The sequence below is a fragment of the Colossoma macropomum genome, unplaced genomic scaffold (assembly GCF_904425465.1).
Source record: "Colossoma macropomum unplaced genomic scaffold, Colossoma_macropomum, whole genome shotgun sequence".
Lineage (NCBI taxonomy): Eukaryota > Metazoa > Chordata > Actinopteri > Characiformes > Serrasalmidae > Colossoma > Colossoma macropomum.
The window spans coordinates 24426182-24451286 of NW_023494809.1; the positions used below are offsets into that span (position 1 = coordinate 24426182).

Sequence of the window (25105 nt, forward strand, 5' to 3'; positions counted from 1 at the left end):
GAACATTTAAAATATGCATTAACATCAGGGAAATTGCCAACTAATTGATGCCGATTCACTGAGTTTTGAGTAATCATAACTACTAACTCACTCTTTATATGTATATAGATATAGATTGACTGTGTAGATATAGCCCTAACTCCCCTGTCTCCAAACACACAAACCAAATGTGTGATTAATTGATGTAAGCCACAAGAAGAACAGCTGCATTCCACATTTTAACCAGCAGGGGGTGGCAACATCGTTTATGTAAGGCTTGACCTCAAGGTCTAGTGAGCTCTCCAAAAACAGTGCCATGGTGGTGCTCTTTTTTCAAACAATTAGGTTAACAAGGTGCTCCATGCAGGTCATAAACAGTAAAACAATGGCTGCTGTGTGAGTGGAGAGGCTACCTTGCGTCAGCTGGGTGGGTCTGGTGACGGGAACTCCATCAAGTGAACAGAGGTGTCCACAGGGGTCAAGAGTGATGACCCCGCCTCTGTTCTCAATAAGGCAGTGCTCTGCGTCAATGCCGGGGCCTTCAATGGTGATGTCCTGGGGCACAGGGGCGTCATCGCGGCCAATGCGTGTTATTCCTACAACACAAGAAAGATCAGTGGGGAATTTTAATTGTGTATAATAGAACTGAAAATCCTGCCTTATTACAAAGTAAAAAAAAACTATTAATCGTTCTTTGGCTGCCAGTTTCTCTGTCTACCTTTAAATCATCTTATCTGTTTAATCTACACATGCTGTGCCTGTTAGCTCAGCTAACAGTGATGCAAATGAAACCTATCTAGCTGTGTGGTTTTGCTCTGCCTTCTCTGCTTTGCCGCCTAAAGGCTCTTTATAATTGAATTTTGATGAAAACACAGGCGCTGTACGGGATTTCCCACTGGATGAAAGACGCCATCCTCCACGGTTTAATAGCGGAGCAGAAATATGGCCGCCTTTAGACAAATACTGGCAGCAGGACCGGAGGCCTTGTTCGGAGGAAACAGTCTGTGTGGAAATGGCGCTCTGTGTGAAAAACTGTTCAACATTTCCACTCTGGACTAGCCAGCACAGTCTCCCACACTGCAGATGTAACACAGATCCTCCTATAGGCCTCCCTTCAGCACCTCATGGCCTACAGTCACTACAATGGAGAACACAAGTCTGTTGTGTTAATATGAAGCATAGTTAGTCATATAATACTCTCTTAATGAGTTACAGAAGTGTCTGGGCATGTCCAAATCTTTAGCTGGTCCACTCTTTGGCCAGTAAGGTCCTAGATCAGCACTCCTACTCTGAAAGGTTTTGTGAGTATAGGCTCAGGCTCTTATCAGGGTCATCCTTATCATATCCTCAGGGTCCTATGTTCCCTGAGTCCTTTATTTTCTCACTGAAATTTCTAGGCAGCAGCCCTATGTTTCCAGGGCCCTGTGTATCCCAAACCTTTGTTCCCTCTTGGAAACAGCCCTATATTTGCAGGGTCCCACTTTCCTTTGAAATGTTCATGAGCAATAGGTCTATGTTCTTGTATTGCCTCAATCATACTTCCTCAACATGAAAATAAGAGTAACATCCATACTTCTGATATATTTACAAACTTATATGTTTAGTAAATAAAATCGGAAATAGTTTTATGTACTTTCGAAATAGATCCCCTTATTGAAACACAGTCTGATTGGACATTTCAGTGAACACAATGAGAATATATTTAGTGATAAGCAACATTTAATGGTTTTTAGTCTGAATTTTATTTGAGCTTCACAATATTAAGAACATTGCAAAACATTATCAAAGCTGGCATCCGTGCTAATAATGGAAGTGAGTAGCATGCTAAGGGCTACAGAATTAACAGCAAAAAAGAAGGGCAGTGCACCACACTTAAACCAGACAAAGCAATTATTCAAAATGTTTATGTATTCTGCCCTCTAATTTCTCAAAAAATGGACTGAATTCCAGTTTCTTAGATCACAGTTAAGTCTAGAAATCTGATTACGAATCCGATAATGAGAGCTGGATTTTAGCTCAGTAATCAGATTTCTCAGTGCATGTAAACTCAAGCGAGCAGCGCTGCCACGAGATGCAGCAAAACACTTTTGCTACACACTACATGCTTCACAAAATGAAAGCTTTAAATATTCTTCATCTTCTAGATGATGTATGTTCATATTTTTAGGTGTGGTGTGATGTTTTTACAAAAAGCTGTGAATTTATTGGCTGGTTGCAAAGCAGAAATCTGATTACTGCCTGAGTTTTTCATTATCTGATTTCTCAAGTGCATATAAACGCGTTGATAGGATTACTGACAAAATCTGATATATTGCAGTTATCAGATCGTTAAGTGCATGTAAACACACTCAGTGTGCTTTTCTACTGGAAGAAAATGCTCCTCTTTGTTCCTTGTATGGCCTTTAATGACCACTTGATGTTAACCAAGAGCTTGGAAACCCTTTCAGAGGTTCTCTTAATGTAGCCCTTTGAGATATGATGTATCATAGAAAGAACTGAACATAGGAAGACAGGTGCATTCCCTTCTTATCTACTTGAATCAGAAGAGACACACAAGCCTGAAACTGATAGCAAAGTTAACAATAGCTAAACTAATGAATAATGTATTAGAAACAGCCAAAATCGGCCAAAATACCATAAATAATTAGCTGTCTGGCTCAAATCACACATTTTTTGGTTGTTCTGAGTACCATGCATGCAAACACCTCCACAACAAGGAAGGCTTTTTCCTCAGTTACACCTTTACAGATGGTATGATTTGGTGAAGGGTGGGACATCCTGAAGTACAGATTGCCATGCTGAGTGCTGAGAGCTATCCCATTCATATTTCAACCAGTGAACTCGCCCCTCTTCTGAAAATGCCTCTGGCTCACCACTAAATCAGAAATCCAGGCTTTTATTTTTGCTGGCTCCCACCGGGAGGAAGCGAGGTCGACTTCTTGTCCTTTCTCTCGTCTGATAGTCCGCATTCTTCATTTCCTCTCTCTGTCTCTGATTGCATTCCTGTGTCTCCCACGGCAGCAGTGATAACGAGGTCGGAGAGGTGGACAGAGTGATGGTCTGTTTTAGTACTGTTTTTAACATTCCCTCATCAGCTCGCCCTGATGCCATCTGTTTCACTGCTGTTTTACTTCACATGGAAATTGGTAGATGACCGCTTGGATAGGCAATGAAAAACACTGCGATCTGATGCAATTTCTTTCTCAAACAAGAAAAATGAACAGGATTGTCGATAAAGGTGCAGCCGATGAAAAAGCTCCCACTGTTCTTGAGATATGTGCATGAATACTAGCCAGAACATCCTGAAAAGAAATATTCTTGTGTGTTATTTTAGCCAAAGAGCAAATTATTCATGACATTTTGGCAGATTTTACCAGCAATATCAAATGTGTTAATCATTTAAGCCAGAACAATAAAATATATCCTATTTAAAACCTGCAAAATTTGACTTGCTATGTTCAAATAAGGCTTTAAGTGGCTAACGACACGCTTTAAAAAGATGGTTGTTCAAGGGTTCCTTAGTAAAGAAAATGGTTCTATATAGCTCTATATATGAACGCTCAAAGAACCCTTTGCATGATTAAATGGTCATTCACATCATGAAAAGGTTCTTCAGACTGATGGAGAATGTGTTGTATATGGTTTTATATCTATCTATCTATCTATCTATCTATCTCTCTCTCTCTCTCTCTCTCTCTCTATATATATATATATATATACATATATATAATCTTTTTGAAAAGTGTTGTATTTAGCACCCAAAGGGTTCTTTTATTGTTTGACTTTGTCCCAATAGCAGAGCCCTTTTGGGTGCTATATAGAACCATATACAACACATTCTCCATCAATCTGAAGAACGTTTATACCTTGCAATGAGCCATTCATCCTTAACATGTGAATGGACACTTATAAAGGAGATGCTACGCTAAATGAATTAGGGGATGAAGTTGGTGACACCATGTTAAAAATATGATTGACACGCAGAGAGAGAATTTGTGCTTGGCATGCGGATGTGGCGTGTCCAAGGCAAAACCCGGTGACCACATGAAATTAAACCCAGGTGAAGCCTCCTCATCTTCTCTATAAGACAAAGGCAAAATGAACTCCACCCTGTTTTGTGCTATGGGAGCGTCGGCATCAGAAAGGTGACCCCCTCCCCCCATCCTCCTTCCTCTTAGATAACCTTAGCATTGCATTCATCCTCCGTAGCGCCTTAGGCCCCCGAGTCAGCGCTAACAATAGAAGTCACATGCATCCTCTGTCCCACAGAGACAATCACTTTCAGCAGACAGAGCAACAAAGACAGTCTGCCTTATTTACAGCCCAATAACCAACAGACGCTCTTCACGTGGGCCACATTTGCTTGAGCCTTGTAAAGAATGTGTGTGTATGTGTGTGAGCGTGATGGAGAAAGACTTACCCTCCTTCAGAGGTAGTACAGTGATGGCCACGCTTAGCCTACCACTGCCCAGACTGACCAGATGAGGGGTGGCTGTCTGTACCTTCAGGCCTTTCCCTGTGTCAATCAGATCCAAGGGTGGGCTCTGCACAGACAACACCTCAGCTTAGAGGACCAGTTGGGCTAAAAAGCAAATTTATATGATATTCCCCTTTTCCAGAGTTGTTCCAGGGTTTTCTTTAGTTTTGCACTGAAACTATGAAGCTAATGTAGCTACCAAGTAATGGAACCTTAAAACCATACTAGTAATAAATGTAGGTAGCCTAAAACACTTGCCTTAAACTCCAACAAGCTAGGCAATCTATAGTCTTATATACAGACGGATGACAAATTAAAGGAAGAACATGATGAGTGCAGATGCTTCCAGGTGTACTGCATGGAACAGTTTGGCAGTTAACATCCTACAATACTCTGTGCCATCTCTCAAAATGGGGGCTCAGGTAACCTCAATTTTGGGTAAAATTTTAGATTAAATTCCATATTCTTGACAACAGGGCGAATGTATGTAAGAACAGTACAGGCCTAAATGCTTGATCCCTACAGTGAGGGCTCCCGGTGGCTCTGTTATGCTACGGAGCGCATTTTGTTCTGATGTGTTGGGTCCACTTGTCCACTTAGAGGGAAGGGTCACTGCAACTGTCATCATTAAACCAGCAATTGAGGGGATATCTTTTGGAAGAACGGTGTTCCATCTCAACGATACAATTCCAGCATAAAGTCCAAGCCAAGAGACACCAAAGCTTTTATGGAGGTTTGTTGACCCAACACCTTACTAAGACCCTTAATGCTAGTTTTTCCTTTGTCATAAGTCATTATGTGGTTTCTGGCTCTATATGACACACTGTTACACTTAAAATGGGTAAAAACACAGTGCATTGCTAAAGACAGTTCAAACAGCCATTTTGAAGAAGAAATTTGAATGTACTTTTAGCCATTTTTATAGCATAACAGTATGTCATACAGTGTCTGACACCGCATGAGCAAGTTAATTTAAGATTACTAAATAACTCAATCCAGTTTGAGGAAGGAATTTGATGATTTAGAATGCAGTTAGCAATACTAACTGAATGGTAAATCATCTGGTACAGCATAAGCTTTCATTATTTGTTAGCTACATTAGCCACATAGATCCAGGGCAAAGCTAAAGAAGCAAACTTCAGACACCGAACATGTCTTAGCTAAATTTGGGATAATGGGAAAATGTTTATTATTTGCCAAAATAATAATAATAATAATTTTGTTATAACCACTTATTAGCATCACAAAATGTGATTCCAGTCCCTGAATAGTCAGAATTGGTGTACCAGGAGCTCATCACTGACCTTAGGAGACTCGAGGTTCTGGTCAGATTCTGGTTGCAATATGTTCTCTGAACAGTCTGTCTCAATGTCCTGCAGAACAAAGGAAAAATTTAAGTTGCAATGTCACATCTTTACACACACACACACACATATTAGAACCAGACGGTGCTCCAGATGCAGACCATCCGTAGAAGGGATGTCTGCAGCTGGATGGCTGGATGACAGCACAGATTGGAGCTGTAGTTTGTCACAGAGCGTTCTGCAGCGACTCTCCCAGGAGAACCCCAATCACTCTGTGACTGAACCCTGAGAATCCAGATAAGGGATTACAGTTAATTGCACTAAAACAAGTGTACTTCAACACTGACACTAGTAGTGCCCTGCACCCCCACAAAAACAGACCCAAACACAAGACTTAGTCACTCTCAAATGCTCCGTAATATACGGTGGAATGTGTGTGTGAAAATAAAAAACCTTCTAAGAGGGACAAAGTAAATGGCTGCAGAACAGGGGGTGGGAGGAACAGGCAGGAATGTTCTGGGCCTGCAAGTTCCCACGAATCACTGGGAGTGTTTGGCACATGGTGCCAGTGGAGGTACGGTGAGAATGGGCTGCCCTTGCTTTGGTCCAGCCACCCTGGAGCTGACTGTTACCACGGAGCTGGACACAGCAGCCCCACCCACACAGCCAAGTGTTCCACAGCTGTGGCATGAGACTCCCACACTGCCCTCTGTTAGAGCTGTTTGGTACAGCTGAGGTGGGGCACAGCTAGGTTTATGGGGGTCAGAACCTAAAGGTTTATTTATATTTTATACAATCATATGTACATGTACGCCATTCCTACTGCTTCCTACTGATATGACAAAATGAGCCCATACTCTACATTTTTCTCCTTATTTTTTATTTGCCCGCTGAAGTGCACAAGTTAGTTCCCATCCCCGCAGTCTGATTGGTTGAGAAGTGTTACCACAAATAGCAGCACATTTTTTCTCCACAATAACAGTTTCATTCTGCTGAGCAAAATAAAAACTTGCTTTACGCTGCAACTATCTGCTATTTTCTACTGTAACACATAACACACATACAGAAACTTGATACATATAACTATTTGACCTGCAGCCTGTTTGGTCAGATTATAAAGAAGACTGTGACAGGACAATTACATCAGATGCTGAACCTGTTGTTGCCCCAAGCAAGCTTTTCAGTCAACAGCTGCGATGGCAAAACAACAAAACAAACTGGAATCAGCCAGAAATTAACACAATACAAGGCAACAAATATAATGAGCTGTCAAAGGCTTTACAGTCTGACTGGAACAAAACGTTCAGGTTAATCTGGCAAATATTGAAAATGCTGAGCTGAACCCAATATTGCAACAGTTTCTTTACAGTTTGAACCATAAAACTGTCACAAATACTGAAAACGCTGAGCTGAACCTGATATTGCCACAGTTTTTTTTTCAGTTTGAGCCATAAAACTGCCGCAAATATTGAAAACACTGAGCTGAACCTGATATTGCGACAGTTTGATGGCTCAAACAATAACACAAAAGGGTATTGCTTTTTTAATGGAAGAAATTGCCAGTATTAAGGCACATATGATGTGACCACATCACAGCCATGATGTTATTTGTGACTCCCTTTGTTGCTTATTATAATCCTTGTGTGGTTTTACATATCAAAAACTTTTTAAATTTATTTATTATTCATTTGTACATGATTATCTTCCAACTTTTAAGTAAACAGTCCATTTTTATATACTGTTTCTTTAAGACTACAACATTTAAATGACCTCTGTTCTGATTGGCTGACCCTTTTGCAAGTGAAATGAGGCACACCATGTTTGAAACAAGAAGTGAGATGAAAGGTACAGGACAGATTGTTAGGTTTGGACCGAAACCCTCACTGAAAAAATTTCAGCTTCAGCGGTTGTGGCATCACAACCACTATGAGTTTGGTTTGTTTTGGCAGCTTAGTTTCCATAAACAGACTGGACTGTATGGAGTAAGGAGTGAAGAGTATGTTTTAAAATATTTATATAGTACATTACACTGTTTTGTTTCAAAGTTAGTTTTTTCATGATATAGGCCCCTTAAATGGCCCTTTGTAGAGTGATGTTATAGTTTGTGCTGGTGACAGGGCTGTCCACTCTCCATGCAGCCTGAAATAGTCATTTAAAAGTTGGAGGCGTTGTTTTTTTTATGGACCACGTCGCACATCTTTATGTACTAACGTCACACGCACAAGCCCAAAAAGAAAGTCCAGCTTGGGTCTCAAATGCAAAATCAACATTATACTGATTCAGCTATGACAATAGTAGATAATTCACTTATATCCTCATGGGACACAGCCTTCAGCATGTTTTCAGTTTTTTTTGAATACTGTCTCAATGCGCTCACAACCATCAGATTCATCCAAGGACTGAAGCACATCTAAAGTTACAAAATGTTCTTCTGCACATTGCATGCAATTACACCTTTCTACCAGAGAGGTCTCCAAATCCCCAAAACATACATAGTGTAGCTGCAATGTAATGAGATTTTATTCCGAACATAGCTATAATGGAATTCTATGATATTAACATCCGTATCCTCAGATCACTTATCAAAGTCAGCCAACCAGATTAAGTGCCAATCAGCCGTAACACCAGATGAAATGTGCCATAAGCCTGAAGAGAGTTTATTAGTGCCTCAGGCAACCCTGGAGCCTCAGGCTAACCCCCTGCAGCCCCGCTCAGGCTTGGACAGAGAGGAAGGCCGTGTCACAGCCGGCTTGCAGCGCTCCTGTTTCCTTAGATTGAGAATTCACTTCCCGTGTGAGGTCACTGCTGTTCAAACACTCTACTCTCCGCTCACACGCTGGACTCCAGCTCAGGCTGCACAGCTTATTGCTCTAATCTGCTTCCCCTTATCACGCCGAACACAATACACGTATCGTATTTCACCTCGTAAAGCAGCGCCCGTGGCAGTGCTTTTCGCTTGAGGGAAAACACAAGCAGGTTCTTTGTGCAATGACTCATTCAGACGTTTTTAACTTTGTTGATGGTGGTTCAATGGAGGCCAATGCGGGGGGAGGGGGGTGCAGGATAAACACTTTTCAAATCACTGTAGATATGGATTTAAAGGGGAGTTCCACTGATTTTTCAAACTTTCTGCACAATTTAGACCTTCAGATGTAAACATCATTCAAATGGTTTGGTATAAAATGATTCATTGTAGAGAAACTTACATGGGACTTCTTTGGGATTTGTGGTGGTGATAGGAACCAGGGGTCATGATGATGCAAATAAAGGCTTTTTACTAACTGTTCAAAATGACCAGTTATCAAACACATGAGTTTTTTTACATAATGTCAGTATACTGGTAAAATAGTGGGAAATCTGGAAAAATAGGTTTTCTTTAAAGACTATTACAATGCCCTGCATGTGCCACTCTGCCATGAATGGCTTGTTAAAAATAGGGAAAAATCTCATCTCAAAGGTTTTGCAGAACAAAGTCACAGGTCAGGCGTCAGGGAGTGTGTTAACAAGCATTTCATGTAACTTTCTGTAAAGGAACTTTGAGAAGCATTAAACTCTACAGACATCTGGTTCTTATCACCACCACTGTGAACAATTCTCATAGCATTTCACACCAAAACACCGAATGATTTTGCTCACATCTTAATGATTTAATTACGCAGCAATTGGTGGGATTCCTTTTTAACGTCCATATAGAGCCAACAACTTACATTTATACCAGAAAATAGTGAACCATTTTCATCTATTCTGATTACTTTGCTTTATTATTATGTTGTGTTAATTATTCATGTCTTATTTGCTTGTTCGTCTATTCTGTTTCAGCAGGATGTCAATTCCTTCAAGCAATGAAATATTATCTATAAACCTTGTTGAAAATGGAAGTCTCTAGAAGTTCATGTTTACTGACCTCTCTGGAAGGGCTGTCTACAATGACATGACCTACTTTCTGACCATGTAAGGGCCTCCTCCACTTACTATAAGCTCAAGCCCCCCCTTCCCCCAGGTAGGTGAGCGTGTTCCTACAGGCCTGAGTCTGTGTTATGCCTCTAAGTATCGCTCAGGTATGTCGCCCCGGGACATGCATTCTGCTGCCAGAGACATTCCTCAACGCCACAGTTCGATCATATCAATGGCCTTGGGTGAGGGTTTTACTATGGCCAGATAAAGGTAAGCTAGGGGTCCAAGCACTGATTTCTGTACCTTAACACATTCTTTATGCCATTGACTTTTTCTTTAAAGAACTTGTGCAGGTGAAAACTGAAAGAATGCAGGCATGTTTAGCCAGCTACAGCCACATCAAACGGCAAAAAGAAGCTTCTAATGCTGCCTGTTTTGGCTATTTGCACATAAAATGATGGTGTTGGTAGCAGAGATAGGAAGTGAGGGAGGATCTCTGGATTCAAAAACAGCGTTTAATTCTGAGGATTGATGAAAAGAACGGAAAGAGAAGAAACACCCAAGCACAATAAGCTTGAAAAAGATCAAGATGTCAGATGTTGGATGCAGAGACAGAAGAGGAAACAGGGGTGGTACAAAGAGCTATTTGAGTCCATACTCTGTTTACTAGCTGCTGAAGTGGGAGGGAGTGATGGAGGAAACCTTTATTTCAGCTGCGCTGCAAATGGAGCCATCAAAGGGTGTATGTGGAGACTCCACATCCTTGATTGGACTCCATAAAGACTCGGATAGTGTCGTGGGAGCCCACACAAGGTGCCAAGGCCAATGGGCTGGATGGGTGGGGGTTTTTAAAAAGGGAAACTGTCTGTCAACCTTGCCCCTGTTTTCATTCCTCCCCCTCATCTAATCTAGCACAAACATTGGGCTAAAACACAGCCACTTTCCAGGTCATTTAAGATCCTTCAAGCACAATCTGACCCTAGATTTGGTCCACAAAGTGGGAAATAGTAACATGTTAAAACTGTACTATGTAAGATGTTTTGTTATGATTAAAAGAAGTAGCATTGCTGAGTGAAAGATGGTGTCCATGCGCTTCTTCAAGTTACCCTCTAAAGCCTAAAATAGTCATTTAAAAGTCAGCGGCGTCGGATTGGGTTTTGCGGGAGTTTTACGGATCATGCCATACATATCATACATCTATATTTTTTTTAATTTTTACCCCGATTTTCTCCCCAATTTAGTTGTAGCCAATTCCACCCCACTAGTTAGGACTCCCCCAATCACATGATGCTATCAACGCTAGGAGGGTGAAAGCTAACACAGGCTTCCTCCGAGACCAGTGAAGCCAACAACCGCTTTCTTTTCCCGCTCACGCAACGTCACTGGACAGCCGAACGCGCTCGGAGGAAAGCGCCAACCGCCAGATCTGTTACGTCAGCTAACAAACGCCTGCACTGACTAGCATCGCGCTGAGTGAGTGATGGGGGGAGAAGGGCAGCCATCCCACCCACCCAGAGAGAGCGAGGCCATTTGTGCTCTCTCGGACTCCCGGCTACGGATGGCTGTAGCATCACCAGGCATCGAACTCACGATCTCCTGATGATGGGGTCAACGCTTAGATGGTTGCGCCACTTGGGAGCCCCTATGCCATACATATTTACGTACTAACGTCACACACACAAGCTCAAAAAGAAAGTCCAGCTTGGCTCTCAAATGCAGAATCAACATTATACTGATGAAGTTATGACAGTAGTAGATAATTCACTTATATCCTCATGAGACACGTCCTTCAGCAAGTTTTGTGTTCTCTTTGAATTCTCTTTCAATGTCCTCACGATTATCAGATTCATCCAAGTCTGAAGCACATCTAAAGTTACAAAATGTTCTTCTGCACATTGCATGCAATTGCACTTTTCTACCAGAGAGGTCTCCAAATCCCCAAAACGTACATAGTGTAGCTTTAATGTAATGAGATTTTAATCCAAACATGGCCGTTTTCTAGGTTGTGCTGGGCCATATATGGCCTATATTGGAACACCATGATATTAACATCCATATCCTCAGATCACTTGCTGAAGTCAGCCATCCAGATGAAGTGCCAATCAGCCATAACCCCAAATGAAGTGTGCCACAAGCCTGAAGAGAGTTTATTAGTGCCTCAGGCAACCCAAGAGCCTCAGGTTAACTCCCTCTAGCCCCGCTTGGGCTTGGACAGAGAGGAAGGCTGGGTCACAGCCGGCTTGCAGCGCTCCTGTTTCCTCAGACTGAGAATTCACTTCCCATATATTGGAATACCATAATATTACATACTGTAATATTGCTTTTCAATTTTACAGATATATTAGATAATATGCATAACATTCATAATATATTGCCTCTAAGATCGCAGTGTCCATGTTGCCAAATGCTTTAGGTTTATTCCATTTTGGGCTTTACACATCCAGGATATGTATGCAGTATATGTGATTTACTGGGTACTTCAGATTGTTTTGAAATAAGTTTAAAATCCAAAAAAACAAAATTGAACAAATACAGTGTTTCCCACAGACTTGAAACAAACTTGGGGGACACTGTGTGGGGGCGGTGGAGGTAATCTGAATATATAGATATCTGAACTCATAGCATTTGTTTACTTAAATGGGTATTCTAATAAGGCACTGAATAAGCAATGGGATAACATGATGAAATCCCATAGAAGCGCTAGTGTAAATTATCATTATTGTAAGAAAGTGATGTAATTTAATTGTAATGTAATTTTATCAATTTCGACCAGTTCATTCGCCATGAAATGTTCACACCATGTAAAAAGAAGCGAGCGAGGCAAAAAAGAGGAGCCATAAAAATGATATTACGGGGGTACACAGCCTCATACTGCCCAATACTGCCTCCACATCAGTCTGAAACGTCACTGTTTGAGATGCCGTGTTTTTGGGGCCTTCTGATGATCTCTTATTTAAGGGTCATTCTCCTTAACAGTCCAATGGCAACATCCCTACAGAAACATCACGGCTGTGTCTCAAATGCAAAGAAGCCTGTCAAATGTGACAATGCTCTCATTGTGTCTGGCCTCCTTCTCCTTATAGGCTTCCATTCAGCATGCCTCACATTTATGAGGGGGCGAGCGGCCCTTACTTTCCCCTAGACACTCTCCCTCTCTCCTCTGTGATGTGGGGACCTTTAGACAGACAGACTTCCCTCTGTTCCAGGCCTGTCCCCTGCAAAGCCACTCTCACTAACTCTGACCGCAGAAAAGCATTATGAAGCATTAGACAAGAAAACTATACAAATTCCTTCCTGTTTAATGTTATGGGGGTTATGAGAAGCAAATGAAATAAAGATTATGAGTTTGAAACAATAATTCTAAGACAAGTATGTGGAATGCTGTGAAGCAAAGACCCCTATTTTGTTTTTATTATTAATAATTTCTTTTATTTTATTTTTTTCCCTGAGGTCCACTTATGGCATTTGTCATAATTCATTATTTATATGGCCATCTTTGAACCATTCTTTATCTCTATAGGCTGTTTATATCACTTTACCTTTAAAACTTCATATACAGTCATATTAAAATACATGTTTTGATGATTTTCTAAGTGAAAATAAGCGAACACATCCTCTACGGAGAACAAACTTAAATATCACATTTTTCTGCTAATTTTAGTGCAGCTTCTATTTTTTGGAGAATGTGTTGAACATAATATAAAATGTTCTATGACTTTGGCCCTCACCACATTTTAGGTTTTATTTTTGACTGGGAGTGCCCAAATTTTTGCATATGACTGTATGTAAATGAGCTCTCTTCTGATTGGGTGCCCATTCAGAAAACAGTCCAGGCAGAAACACTTCACCATGACTGGGCAGGGCTAAAATGCTGTAGGCTGAATAGGTAGATATGTGTTAATACTGTTTTCATGACATCACCAAAAACCAATAACGTAAAAAGGGGCTGTTTTTATATGTTTTCCATATAGGAGTGTAGAAACTGGAGTGTAACGGTATGTTTTTTTGAACTTTAACAAAGTTTACACATCACTACACATCAAATCACTACTACATCAAACTTATTTATTTCAAAGAAGCAATAAATAAATAAATAATAATAATAATAATAATAATAATAATAAAATGTTTTAATTTCGCACTTTTCATTTTAGTTAAATATTGCTGGCTTAAACAAATGTGTTCCTAGTTTATTATACCTATTTCTAATTTAATATCTAGCTTCACTGCCAAACAATACATTGTTTTTACTGTATATACTGTACAATACCGAATAAACATGCAAATTACATTGTAATCATTGTATTTTTTTATTAATTTAAAGTAATGTTTGTATGGTGGGGTGCCCGTATGATCCTAGTCACGCCGCTGATTCCAACCTACGTTCACCCCTATATTTCTCATGTTCATGTCCAGACATTCTTGTTATGAGTTCACATCTGGCTTTGCAACACCATGAAAGCATGTCTTATGCTGCGTTCCACTTGACTTGGAAGTGTGAAGTCGGAGCCTGGACCTACATCATTTTTGACCTCTGTTCGTTCGAGCTAAGTGGGAAAACATGGAGGTGTCCAGGAAAGAGAGTATTGCTAGCACCAAGCTAGCCAGCTAATGTTAGTGATCACTTTAACGTTCAGAAAGTATTTATCTTCTCAAAACAGTGACCTTTATGGTCAGTGTTATGGATTTGCCCACTACTGTGTCTGTGATGACTGATCTAAAGCCTGTCGCGTTTAAAAGTAGAGAAGGTTCTTTATTGCTATTCACGGTGTGAGCGGCCATGTTGACTTGACGTCACACGTCGAGCTCAGAGACGAGAACACCATCCTGACTTTCTGAGTAGGGATTCCCAGTTGAGGGGGTGTTTTCTTTGATCTTTCCTAGTTGGAGGTGGGCGAAATCCGAGTTACAAGCTTCAGCATAACTTCTTAGCATCTCATAGGGATAGCATGTGTCTTATTTAGGATGTTTCTCATGTATCAGGGTCATTCTCCATTTGGAGGGGAAACCACGTCACAAAGGTTGCAGGGCTTAAAAAGATATTACACACAGCTCCAAAAGTCAGTGTGTACATTTACACAGTTGAACTAAGATTAAATAACACTTTTCCCTTCTGATTCTCTGATTTTTCTTTTTTTTATCCTGTTTCATATTCGCTCTGCATCTGTAAAACAGCTCGCCACAAAACTCATTTTCAACATTTGAGAAACCATTTTTAATATAAAACAATATATTTAAGAGGTTTAATTTAAGAATTTGTATAAAACAGATTCATGTTTACTTTTTTTCATTAATGTTGTACAACAAAAAAATCATTTGTCAGAGATTGTGGTCACTGCTGTTATCAGGACTCTTATTTTACATTTTAACACAATATTTTCAGCTCTATTAAACTGCTTCTTTGGGTCGAGGCTCATCGGAGAGGAAGCATCTCAAGGCCTGAGAAGGCGAGTCACACTCACTCACTGTATTTCATTATTTATTAATAATTTTGTTTATCAGGCAGCACATAACTTCTATGTGTCACCAGTGTTTTAATGGCCGAGTAATTTAAATTTAGTCAAAATAATGCTGTATATCATTTTTTATTACTGATTTTAAATAGTTGCACAAGGTCACCTGACCACCAATGAGTCAGCCAATTTACAGAATCTTCAGTTTTAACCAGAATGTCACTGGAGTCACAGTCACTGGTGTTAAACCACATTCATATAACACCAGTGACTGTAACATATGTTTGGAATTAAACTCTCCTTTATGCATTTATGATAACAGGAGATGTTAATGGACATGTTAAGATTATTTAGTTTTACAATGAAAGAAACTGAATTTTTAAAAATGTATCCGCCTGGATTTCCACTCCAAATGGAGAATGACCCACTACTGATATGCAACTCCAGTGATAAATTAGCATCCAGTGTTAAACCAAGGCCTTAAACTGTAGCTAACTTTAATTGGACGTCCTCCATTCAAATACATAAAGAAATCAGTGACTGATATTGAGCATCTTTATGAAATTCTCTAAATATCAAAGCTGTTTAATCATAAAAAAGTTTCCAAGTTACAGTCCTACAGTCCACCTGCACAGTTTCATGTTCTCCTGCACCTTGAGACGCACAGATTTAGACTGCTAACCTTTAAATCCAATGCAAACAAATGAAACAGACAGGCGAATGTTGTTACAGCTGCATGTGGCTAAAGTAATACTGGTCCAATGATTTAAGAACCATTAGGAAATCCAAAAAACGGCCTCGAAAGCTAACGTAATACTTTTGTTATGACTTCTCCCTGCATATGCATTTCACATTACTGTCATATTTGAAACATATCAGATGTAGAATCACTTTTGACTGTCTTTTCAGCTGACCGACTGCACTAAATAGCCCTTCTCTCTCTTCAGTGCCTGATTTTAGTGTGGCAGAACTTTAAAGACGCTCCAGAAAGGAAGCATTAGTTCCTTTCCTGGTGCTGGAAGTAGAGTGACCGATAGCTTGGTCACACAGCACACCTACTTCCTGTCTTAGGGGAAATCAGGCACTAAGTTTCGGTATTCGTACTCTTTGTGCTTTGCACACTGCAGCAGCAGCGTGGTGCCAACAGCGGAATTAGCTGGAGGCCTGTGGCGCTGCCATGATGGTGACCAATGCCTTGGCTACCATAGTGTTTAGTTTAGTGGTGTCAAGTCGGCCTTACAAAAAATATGCTTGCATATACTTTTCTTCCTCTGAACTGTCCCGGATTAAGATTAGCAGTGCTGAGAAAAGCAGAAGAAGTTTCAGTCACACCACAAAACTGTTATAATGAGTTATTCTCATCATGAACCTAGAGAACCTCAGAAAGCTTGTTTAAAGGGCCCGTCTCACGCAAAACTGAGTTCTCTTCACTTTCTTTGAAATATGTAAAACATTGTTTAAGTTTCAAAACCTAATATTCCAAACATGAAAACTAAGCTGCAAAACCAGCCCATTTGGAATCCATTACTTTTGTGATGTCACAAAAACCAACACATTTCATATCCGCCCATTCAGCTCGGTGCAGTTTAGTCTTGCCAAGTCATACTGAAGCTATAAAGAGAGCGAAGAACAAGACACCCACACAGAGCAGCCAATCAGACGGGAGCACATTTACATTTATCAGTCTTAAAGGTACACTCTTGAAAAAGATGGTGCTTTAATGGTTCTTTAGTAAAGAAAATGGTTCTATATAGAACCATGAACATTCAAAGAACCCCCTACATGATTAAAGGGTTCTTTGCTTCATGAAGGAGTTCTTCAGAATGATGGAGAGTGTGCTGTAAAAGGTTCTATATAGAACCTTTTTAAAAATGGTTCTATATAGCACCCAAAGGGCTTCTTCTACACACTTAAAAATAATGGTTCTTCAAGGGTTCTTTAGTAAAGAAAATGGTTCTATATACAACCATGAACATGAAAAGAAGTCTTTGCATGACTAAAGAGTTCTTTGCATCGTGAAAGCGTTCTTCAGATCGATAGAAAATGTGCTGTAGATGGTTCTATATAGAACCTTTTTAAAAAGGGTTCTATATAGCACCCAAAAAGGTTCCTCTACATGTTTAAAAATTATGGTTCTTCAAGGGTCCTTTGGTAAAGAAAATGGTTCTATATAGAACCAAGAACATTCACAGAACCTTCTACATGATTAAGGGGTTCTTTGCGGCATGAAAGAGTTCTTCAGTTTAATGGAGAATGTGCTGAAGAAGGTTCTATATAGAACCTTTTTGAAAAGAGTTCTATATAGCACCCAAACAGTTATAAATGATGGATATTGAAAGGTTCATTAGTAAAGAAAATGGCTCTATGCAGAACCAAGAACACTCAAAGAATTCTCTGCATGATTAAAGGGTTCTCTGCATCATGAAAGGGTTCTTCAGACTGATGGAGAATGTGCTATAGATGGTTCTGTATAGAACCACACTTAAAAATGATGGATATTCAACGGTTCATTAGTAAAGAAAATGGTTCTATATAGAACCATAACCATTCGAAGAACCCTATGCATCATGTAAGTGTTCTTCAGACTGATGGAAAATGTGCTGTACATGGTTCTATGTAGAACCTTTTTGAAAATAATTCTATGTAGCACCAAATAGGCTTCTTCTACTATAAAAAGTGTGACATCGTAAGAATAGAAGAACCCTTTTTGGTGCTATATAGAAGCCTTTCCAAAAAGGATAGAACCTTCAACAGCACATTCTGCATCAATCTGAAGAACTCCTTCATGATACAGAGAAACATTTTTAAGTGTGTATTGTTATGATGTCAAGCTTGTAGCAATAGAAGAACCCTTTTTGGGTTCTATATAGAACCCTTTTCAAAAAGCTTCTACATAGAACTATATACAGCACGTTCATGCAAATTTTCCATCAATCTGAAGAACGTTGTCATGCTGCAAAGAACCTTTTAACCATGTAAAGGGTTCTTTGAGTGTTCATGGTTCTATATATAGAACCATTTTGAAGCACCATCTTTATAAAGAGCATACAGTACCATGAACAGTCTGTTTGTTTTTTAGGGATGAGAGGTTGAAAAACGGTCATGTAAAAATGAATCATGACTGTTTTTGTTGTATGAAACCGCAGTAGCCTCAGGAGTGACCTCAGGGTAACAAAAAACAGCAAGACCAATGTGCAAGACGGATATGGGCCCTTTAATAGGTGCAGCACTCAGTTCCCCGGGGGTTCCTACATGATGGGTGTCCTCATAAGACGGCTATCTCTCTTATCTGCGCTCTAGGCTACTGCATGGGGGCGTATGCAATGCGATACAAACACAAACAAAGACATGAAAAGGAACATCCTCCCAAATATGACTTATAAATTTGCTATTCGGTGCTTAATTTGGTGCTCGATTAATAACCAACATCTGCATCTGACAGCGACAAGCGTTCTCACCTTCGGTTCTTTTGTGCACTCTTAAACAGAAAGGTGCCAAACAGGGTTTGGAGCGATGCCATAGAAGAACCACAAGTTCCCCACAGAACCTTTCCATGGACGGTTCTTTAAAGAACCATTGTTATAAACGAGATGAGTGGGTGTGATGAACCATGTTTAGGTTTAAAGAGCTTCCATATAATGTAAATGTTCTATACTAATTAAAGGTTTACTCTAGAACCATAAGTCTAAGCCAAAAACCATTAAGGAGCCATAACTTTAAAGACTTTCTCAGCTCATCCTAACACAGAACAGGAGAAAGGTCTCACCATAGCTGTCGCCGTGGATGCCACTGGCAGCTCCTCAGGTGCGCCACGATCCCGTGTCCACAAAGCACAAGTCCAGCAGAGGCTAACGCACTTCAGGAGCTCAGTGTTCGCTGAATCAGCTAAAAAAGACCCCGTTGTTGCTGACAGGCGGAGGGAGCGTCAGTTTAGCAGCTCTTGTTGCTTTTCAGAGACTGAAAGTGTCGCTTTCCCTCTCTCTCTCTATCTCTCTCTCTCTCTCTCTCTCTCTGCCTCTCCCCGCCAGAGGCGACTCGGCGCTGTGGAATGTGAACAGCTGGAGAGCGACACTGCTGGACCGCCTGATTTCTTTCCCCACCCGTATTCCGGCAAGCCCCGCCCCGCTGCGCTACTCTCTTTAAAAAGATGGTTCTTCAAGGGTTCTTTAGTAAAGGGAATGATTCTACTTCTATATACAACCTTTTTTGAGTGCTACACAGAACCTTTTTGAAAATGGTTCTCTATGGAACCAAATAAAACACATTCTACATCAATCTGAAGAACCATTTCACCCTGTAAAGAACCATTTAAGGTTCTTTACAGGGTGAAACGCTTCTTCAGATTGATGTAAAATGTGTTTTATTTGGTTCCCATAGAGAACCATTGTGAAATAGGTTCCGTGTAGCACTCAAAAAGGTTACAAGCTTGTCATCGTAACAAAAGCAGAAGCCTTTTTGGTTCTAAATTGAAACATTCCCTTCACTAAAGTAGCCTTGAAGAACCACATTTTTAAGATATAAGAACTCTTTTTGTTGCTATATGTGCTATTTTTAACAAACATCATCCAATCAAATCAAATATTCCAATATTCTGAGCAGCTCACAGTTCCAGTTTAAGAAGATTTATTAATTATTAATGGTTAATTTCCAACAGTGATGTGTACTAAAGCTATCCAGAGCTAAAACGATCTGATAAAATGGAAGCATTTTCTTAAAATAAAATTGCTAACATGCTAAATTAGCATGTATACGGACCATCCTGCCGAATTAGTTCAAACTGAGGTCCCCAGAAAAAAAATAAAAATAAAATAATGAAGTATTTCGACCTTAGATATTTACAAGGGTTATGTTACGATCAATTTCAACTCAAGGCATTACTTGAGATAGTAATAAGCTAAATATCTTCTAGATCATCTTCAGTGGGAGGTGTCTAATCAAAATTAATCATTTGAACTAATCAATCATTTAAACTAATCAAATGAATCAATCACCCATTACAGAACTGACTCTGTGTGTTTTTCCTTTCTTTCTTTCCTTTGCCGAGTTGAACAGCTGCCCATCCTGTGCGTTCTGCCTTGATCGGGTGCCACTGCTCACCGTGCAAACCTCACCCCCACAACCTGACCCCACTGATGCTGCTGCTGCTGTATGAACTAAACTAATCAAATTAATCATTGCTCCACCTGTTTTCCCTGTTTTTTGTTTTTTTTTTTGTACTATAATACTTTATACTAACAATGTTTACTATCCGGTGTCGCCCAGAGGAGGATGGGTTCCCCTTCTGAGTCCTGGTTCCTCTCAAGGTTTCTTCCTGTTTCTCTTAGGGAGTTTTTCCTTGCCACCGTCGCCTCTGGCGACGCTCATGGGGGTTCGGACCCGGATTTCTTTCTGTAATGCTGATTTCCTTGTAAAGCTGCTTTGTGACAACACCTGTTGTAAAAAGCACTATATAAATAAACTTTGCTTGCTTGTCTGTTCCCAAACTCTAACCCCTAAATTTACACTTGTGAAAATAAGTTTTTTTGTATTTTTTATGTCTTTTTAAGATCTTTTTAAAAGATTTAGATGATGATCATGAGCTCATAAAAAACTCTATTCAAAAAATGCTGTCCCACGTCTTCATGTCACAACTGAAACACAAAGAGTTTTAGTCTGTAGGCGGGGCCTTGTTTTAGCCACACCCCTGCATTTTGGAGCAGGAAGTGAGGCCACATCCCTGTCCCTCATGGCCACATGGTGAGCAGTTAGATCCCATTGTTTTGAAGTAAAAGTGTCCTGAACATCAGTGTGGATCATTAAGTCATTAAATCGTCACTACCGAAACACATATTTTCTGCAGTTAATTAAACGTTTCTGTGTTTTAAATGAACGTTATTATGATCTTATGTGTACAATGTACAACTGTTCAAAGCTGTGTTTGCTAGTCCTGGCTAGCATTTTTGAGTTATTTTTGAGTTCAAATTAGCTAAAAGTGTCACTACTGACGCAGTCACTGCTGAAACGTTACTGTTATGATTGCTTTGGTAGTGACAAAATGGAATGTTCAATTATTTATTTTAATGGAATAAACATACCTAAGGTATTGGGTCACTCAAAGCAAAAGAATTTTAGTGTAAAGTCCAAATCAGTGAAAAGTCCAGAATGGCTTTTGAACTCTGACTTTGAATCAATTTTAGTAGAATGATCTATATACAATATTAGCATTCATTTTTATGATAGGCTCATCTAGTTAACCTAGTTAGCTTGTATAATGTTTTCTCATAGCTGGTCAACCCTACTAAGAAAAGCACAATATGCACAATAGTTAGCAAATAAACTTATGATGGTTCTTCTTTAGTAATATAAACATGATCCAACATTTGTGTCCTGCCTGGGAGTATCAGTGAATTTATAGGTCAATCAGTAGCCAACACAGCCAACATGGGAGAAGTACAGGTGGGGAAAAAGGTTTAACTCTTGCTGGCCAGAGGCTACTTTTCACCCAGGCAGTGTAGGGCATGGAGGTCAGTGTTGACTGACACTTTAAATAAAAGCATAATAAGCAGGTGTTAACAGGTTGTGGTGATTTAGGTGGACTGAAATAGCCCAGGCCTACACTGAAATGGTTTTATGACCTATGGATAGCATCAGCAAAAGAGGGGTGCGCTGTCTATTTTAATGACCAGGCGCCTCCGGTAAAACGAGGGCAGTCAAACTTTGTGACATTAATTCTCATGTACAAAGAAATATATTTCCATATATTTGTCAAAATATGTGGAAAATTTCTATATTTCAGTTATATATGTGCATATACACTGACCAGCCACTCATTAAGTACATCCTCTTGTTTCTACGTTAATTGTCCATTTTATCATCTCCACTGACCATATAGGAGCACTTTGTAGTTCGACAGTTACAGACTGTAGTCCATCTGTATCTCTGTCTACTTTGTTAGCCCCCTTTCACCATGTTCTTCAATTGTCAGGACCACCACAGAGCAGGTACTATTTGGGTGGTGGGTCATTCTCAGCACTGCAGTAACACTGACGTGGTGGTGATGTGTTGGTAGTGTGTGCTGCGCTGGTGCGAGTGGATCAGACAAAGTGGTGCTGCTGTTGTTTTTAAACATTGCGTCCACTCACTGTCCACTCTATTCCTATCTTGTTGGTCCACCTTGTAGATGTAAAGTCAGAGACGATAGCTCATCTGCTGCTGCACAGTTTGTGTTGGTCATCCTCTAGTCCTTCATCAGTGGTCACAGGCCGCTGACCACAGGACGAAACAGCTGGATATTTTTGGTTGGTGGACTATTCTCAGTCCAGCTGTGACACTGAGGTGTTTAAAAACTCCAGCAGCACTGCTGTGTCTGATCCACTCAGACCAGCACAACACACCACCGTGTCAGTGTCACTGCAGTGCTGAGAATGATCCACCACCCAAATAATACCTGCTTTGTGGTGGTCCTGTGGGGGTCCTGACCATTAAGGAACAGGGTGAAAGTACATTTCCAGTCTTAATACAATTTATCACTCACAGCTGTATAAGATATTCAGCCTAATTTATTAAAACCTACACAATGTAAATGGACCAAACAAACAGGACATGGAAAGAATGGATCTAAGACCATAATAGTACAATAGGGGGAAAGAAATCTGTGTTGGGAAAAAACCTGTTAAAAAACATACAAGCACTTGATTAAACATCTCAGAATATAGTCATGATATAATATGCAGGAGCCCATTTCCTCTCCTGGACAGCCAGAGTCCAGCACAGTTTGGTGTTTGGACAACTTCCCCACTTTAACCTATTTAAAGGGGAATTCCACTGATGTTTCAAAATTTGTGCATAAGTCGACTGTTAAGGTGTAAACCAAGTCATTTAGAGTTTTTTATGTGAAATGTGCCATATTAGAGAAAATTACTGACTTACTAATTTCTTTACAGTGGTGGTGATGGGAACCAGGAGTTGCCATGTCTACAACACAAATGTAGCCACTTTATTTACTACCCAACACCACCAGTGAACCTACATGTGTCTTCTGAGTTTTATATGTAATGTAATATAATGTAAAAATTCCAAAACATATGCTTTATCTGGGAATATTTTGCCTCACAAAGCCCTGCATGTACTTCTCTGTTAAATGAAAGAAAAAAGAATTAAAAAAAAAAAAATCACAGGGTCTGGACATAAAGAGGTCAACACCTCTACTACAGCTGGTCATTAACTGATCAGATGAATCAGATGTGTTAGAGTAGGGACTCCAGTCCCTCCAGAACCAGAGATGGAATTCCCAGATATAGTATTTTTGCCTGAATTCATTTATATAACCACTTATTCTGTAGTTCTATCTGTAAACACTGATAAGCCAAAACATTACAACCTACTGCTTAATATGCTGTTGGTCCTCAGCTCTGACCCAACGAGGCATGGACTCTACAAGACCTCTGAAGGTGCTCTGTGACATCTGGCAACAAGGCTAACAGCAGAACCTTTAGGTCTTGTAAGTTGTGAGGTGGAGCAGCTGTGGAATGTGCTTGTTGTTCCAATGCATCCCACAGATACTGGATCGGACTGAGATCTGGGGAACTTGGAGGCCTTGAACTCTTCATTATGTTCCTTAAACCGTTCCTGAACAATGTGTGCCATTAGGCAGGATGCATTATCCTATTGAAAGAGACCACAGCGATCAGGGTATATCATTGCCATGTAGGTGTGTACCTGGTCTGCAGTGATGATTAGGTAGGTGGCACGTGTCAAATTGATGTCCACATTAATGCCCGAACCCAGGATTTCCCAGCAGAATATTGCCCACAGCATCACACCCTCTCCAATAGCTTGTCTTCTTCCCACAGTGTCCTGGTGCCATCACTTCCCCAGGTAAACACCACACACGACCTGGCTGTCCATGTGATGTAAAGGAAAATGGGGCTCATTAGACCAGATGATCTTCTTCCATTGCTCCAAGGTCCAGCTCCAACACTCACGTGCATATTGTAAGTGCTTTCAGTGGTGGAGTGGGGTTAGCATGGGCACTTTGACGAACAGCAGACCGTAATATACTGTGTGTTGTGACACATTCCTGCCATAACCATCATTAAAAATTTCTGTGCCTTGTGCCACAGTTGGCCTTCTGTCGATTCGGACCTGACGGATTAGCCCATATTGCCCTTGTGCATCAATGAGCGCCCAGCACCCTGTTGCCTGTTCATGGTTTGTTCCTCCTTGGACCACTGTCAGTAGGTGGTTGGTATAGTGTAGTGGGTAATACCTCTTCTATGCAGTAAACTGGGGTTCAATCCCTGCCTTGGCAAGCACCCTACACTATACCAATAAGACTCCTTGGGCAAGACTCCTAACACCTCCTTCGCCTACCTGTGTAAAATGATCACATCGCCTACTACAAGATCTTTTCGCTTACCTTATACATCCCAGACCTTGACATGCAGCATTGTTATGCTGTTATGGTCATAATGATTTGGCTGAGTGGTGTATATTCTATGGTAGAGAGCTTGGGTCATCTATTTGAAAATGAATACAAACGTGGGCATGGAAGAAGGGGTTCCGAGGGGGCTGCAGCACACCCAGGTTTCAGAAAGTGCAACCACTAAAAACAAAAACAAAAGTATTAAAATAACAGAATTTTTATTTTGTAGTAAGCCTGGTTGCTTTTTGTTGGGTGGCTTTTGTAGTTTTATTTTATTTCTTGTTCACATCTCTGCAGTAGTCATGCACTGTTTAAGTTAATGCTGCATTTTAGAGTGAAATGCAACTATTGGCCACTTTGGCCGTGCAACTTGTGCATGTCGATCTGGGCTTGTCACTACAATGTAAACAGGAGTTTTAGGCTATTTCTGTGCCCTGAAGCTGCCTAATATTGTTTTAAAAAAAACAACCCACATACTCATCTCCCACTCCCTTCCATTTTTTAACCTTCTAGACGTGTGCATGCGTCATGGCCCAGGGCCTGACACAGTCAGTTTCACACCTTACATTAACAAACAGGTTAGCTCAGCTCATTT

General features: G+C 40.3%; 1 protein-coding gene across 2 annotated transcripts in view; it reads right to left on the minus strand.

Annotated features, from left to right (window-relative positions):
• The window catches only part of phldb2b (pleckstrin homology-like domain, family B, member 2b), an 85073-nt gene extending 65962 nt beyond the window's left edge, over nucleotides 1-19111 (minus strand). For both annotated transcript variants that reach the window (XM_036557880.1, XM_036557879.1), the window contains exons 1-4: nucleotides 18874-19111; nucleotides 5761-5829; nucleotides 4400-4523; nucleotides 393-575 (exon numbers count right to left, since the gene is read on the minus strand). In XM_036557880.1, the coding sequence (XP_036413773.1) occupies nucleotides 393-575; nucleotides 4400-4523; nucleotides 5761-5829; nucleotides 18874-18876 (379 nt within the window). In that variant the 5' untranslated portion in view covers nucleotides 18877-19111. The remainder of the gene's footprint in view (nucleotides 1-392; nucleotides 576-4399; nucleotides 4524-5760; nucleotides 5830-18873) is intronic.
• Between the last annotated feature and the right edge of the window lie 5994 nt (nucleotides 19112-25105).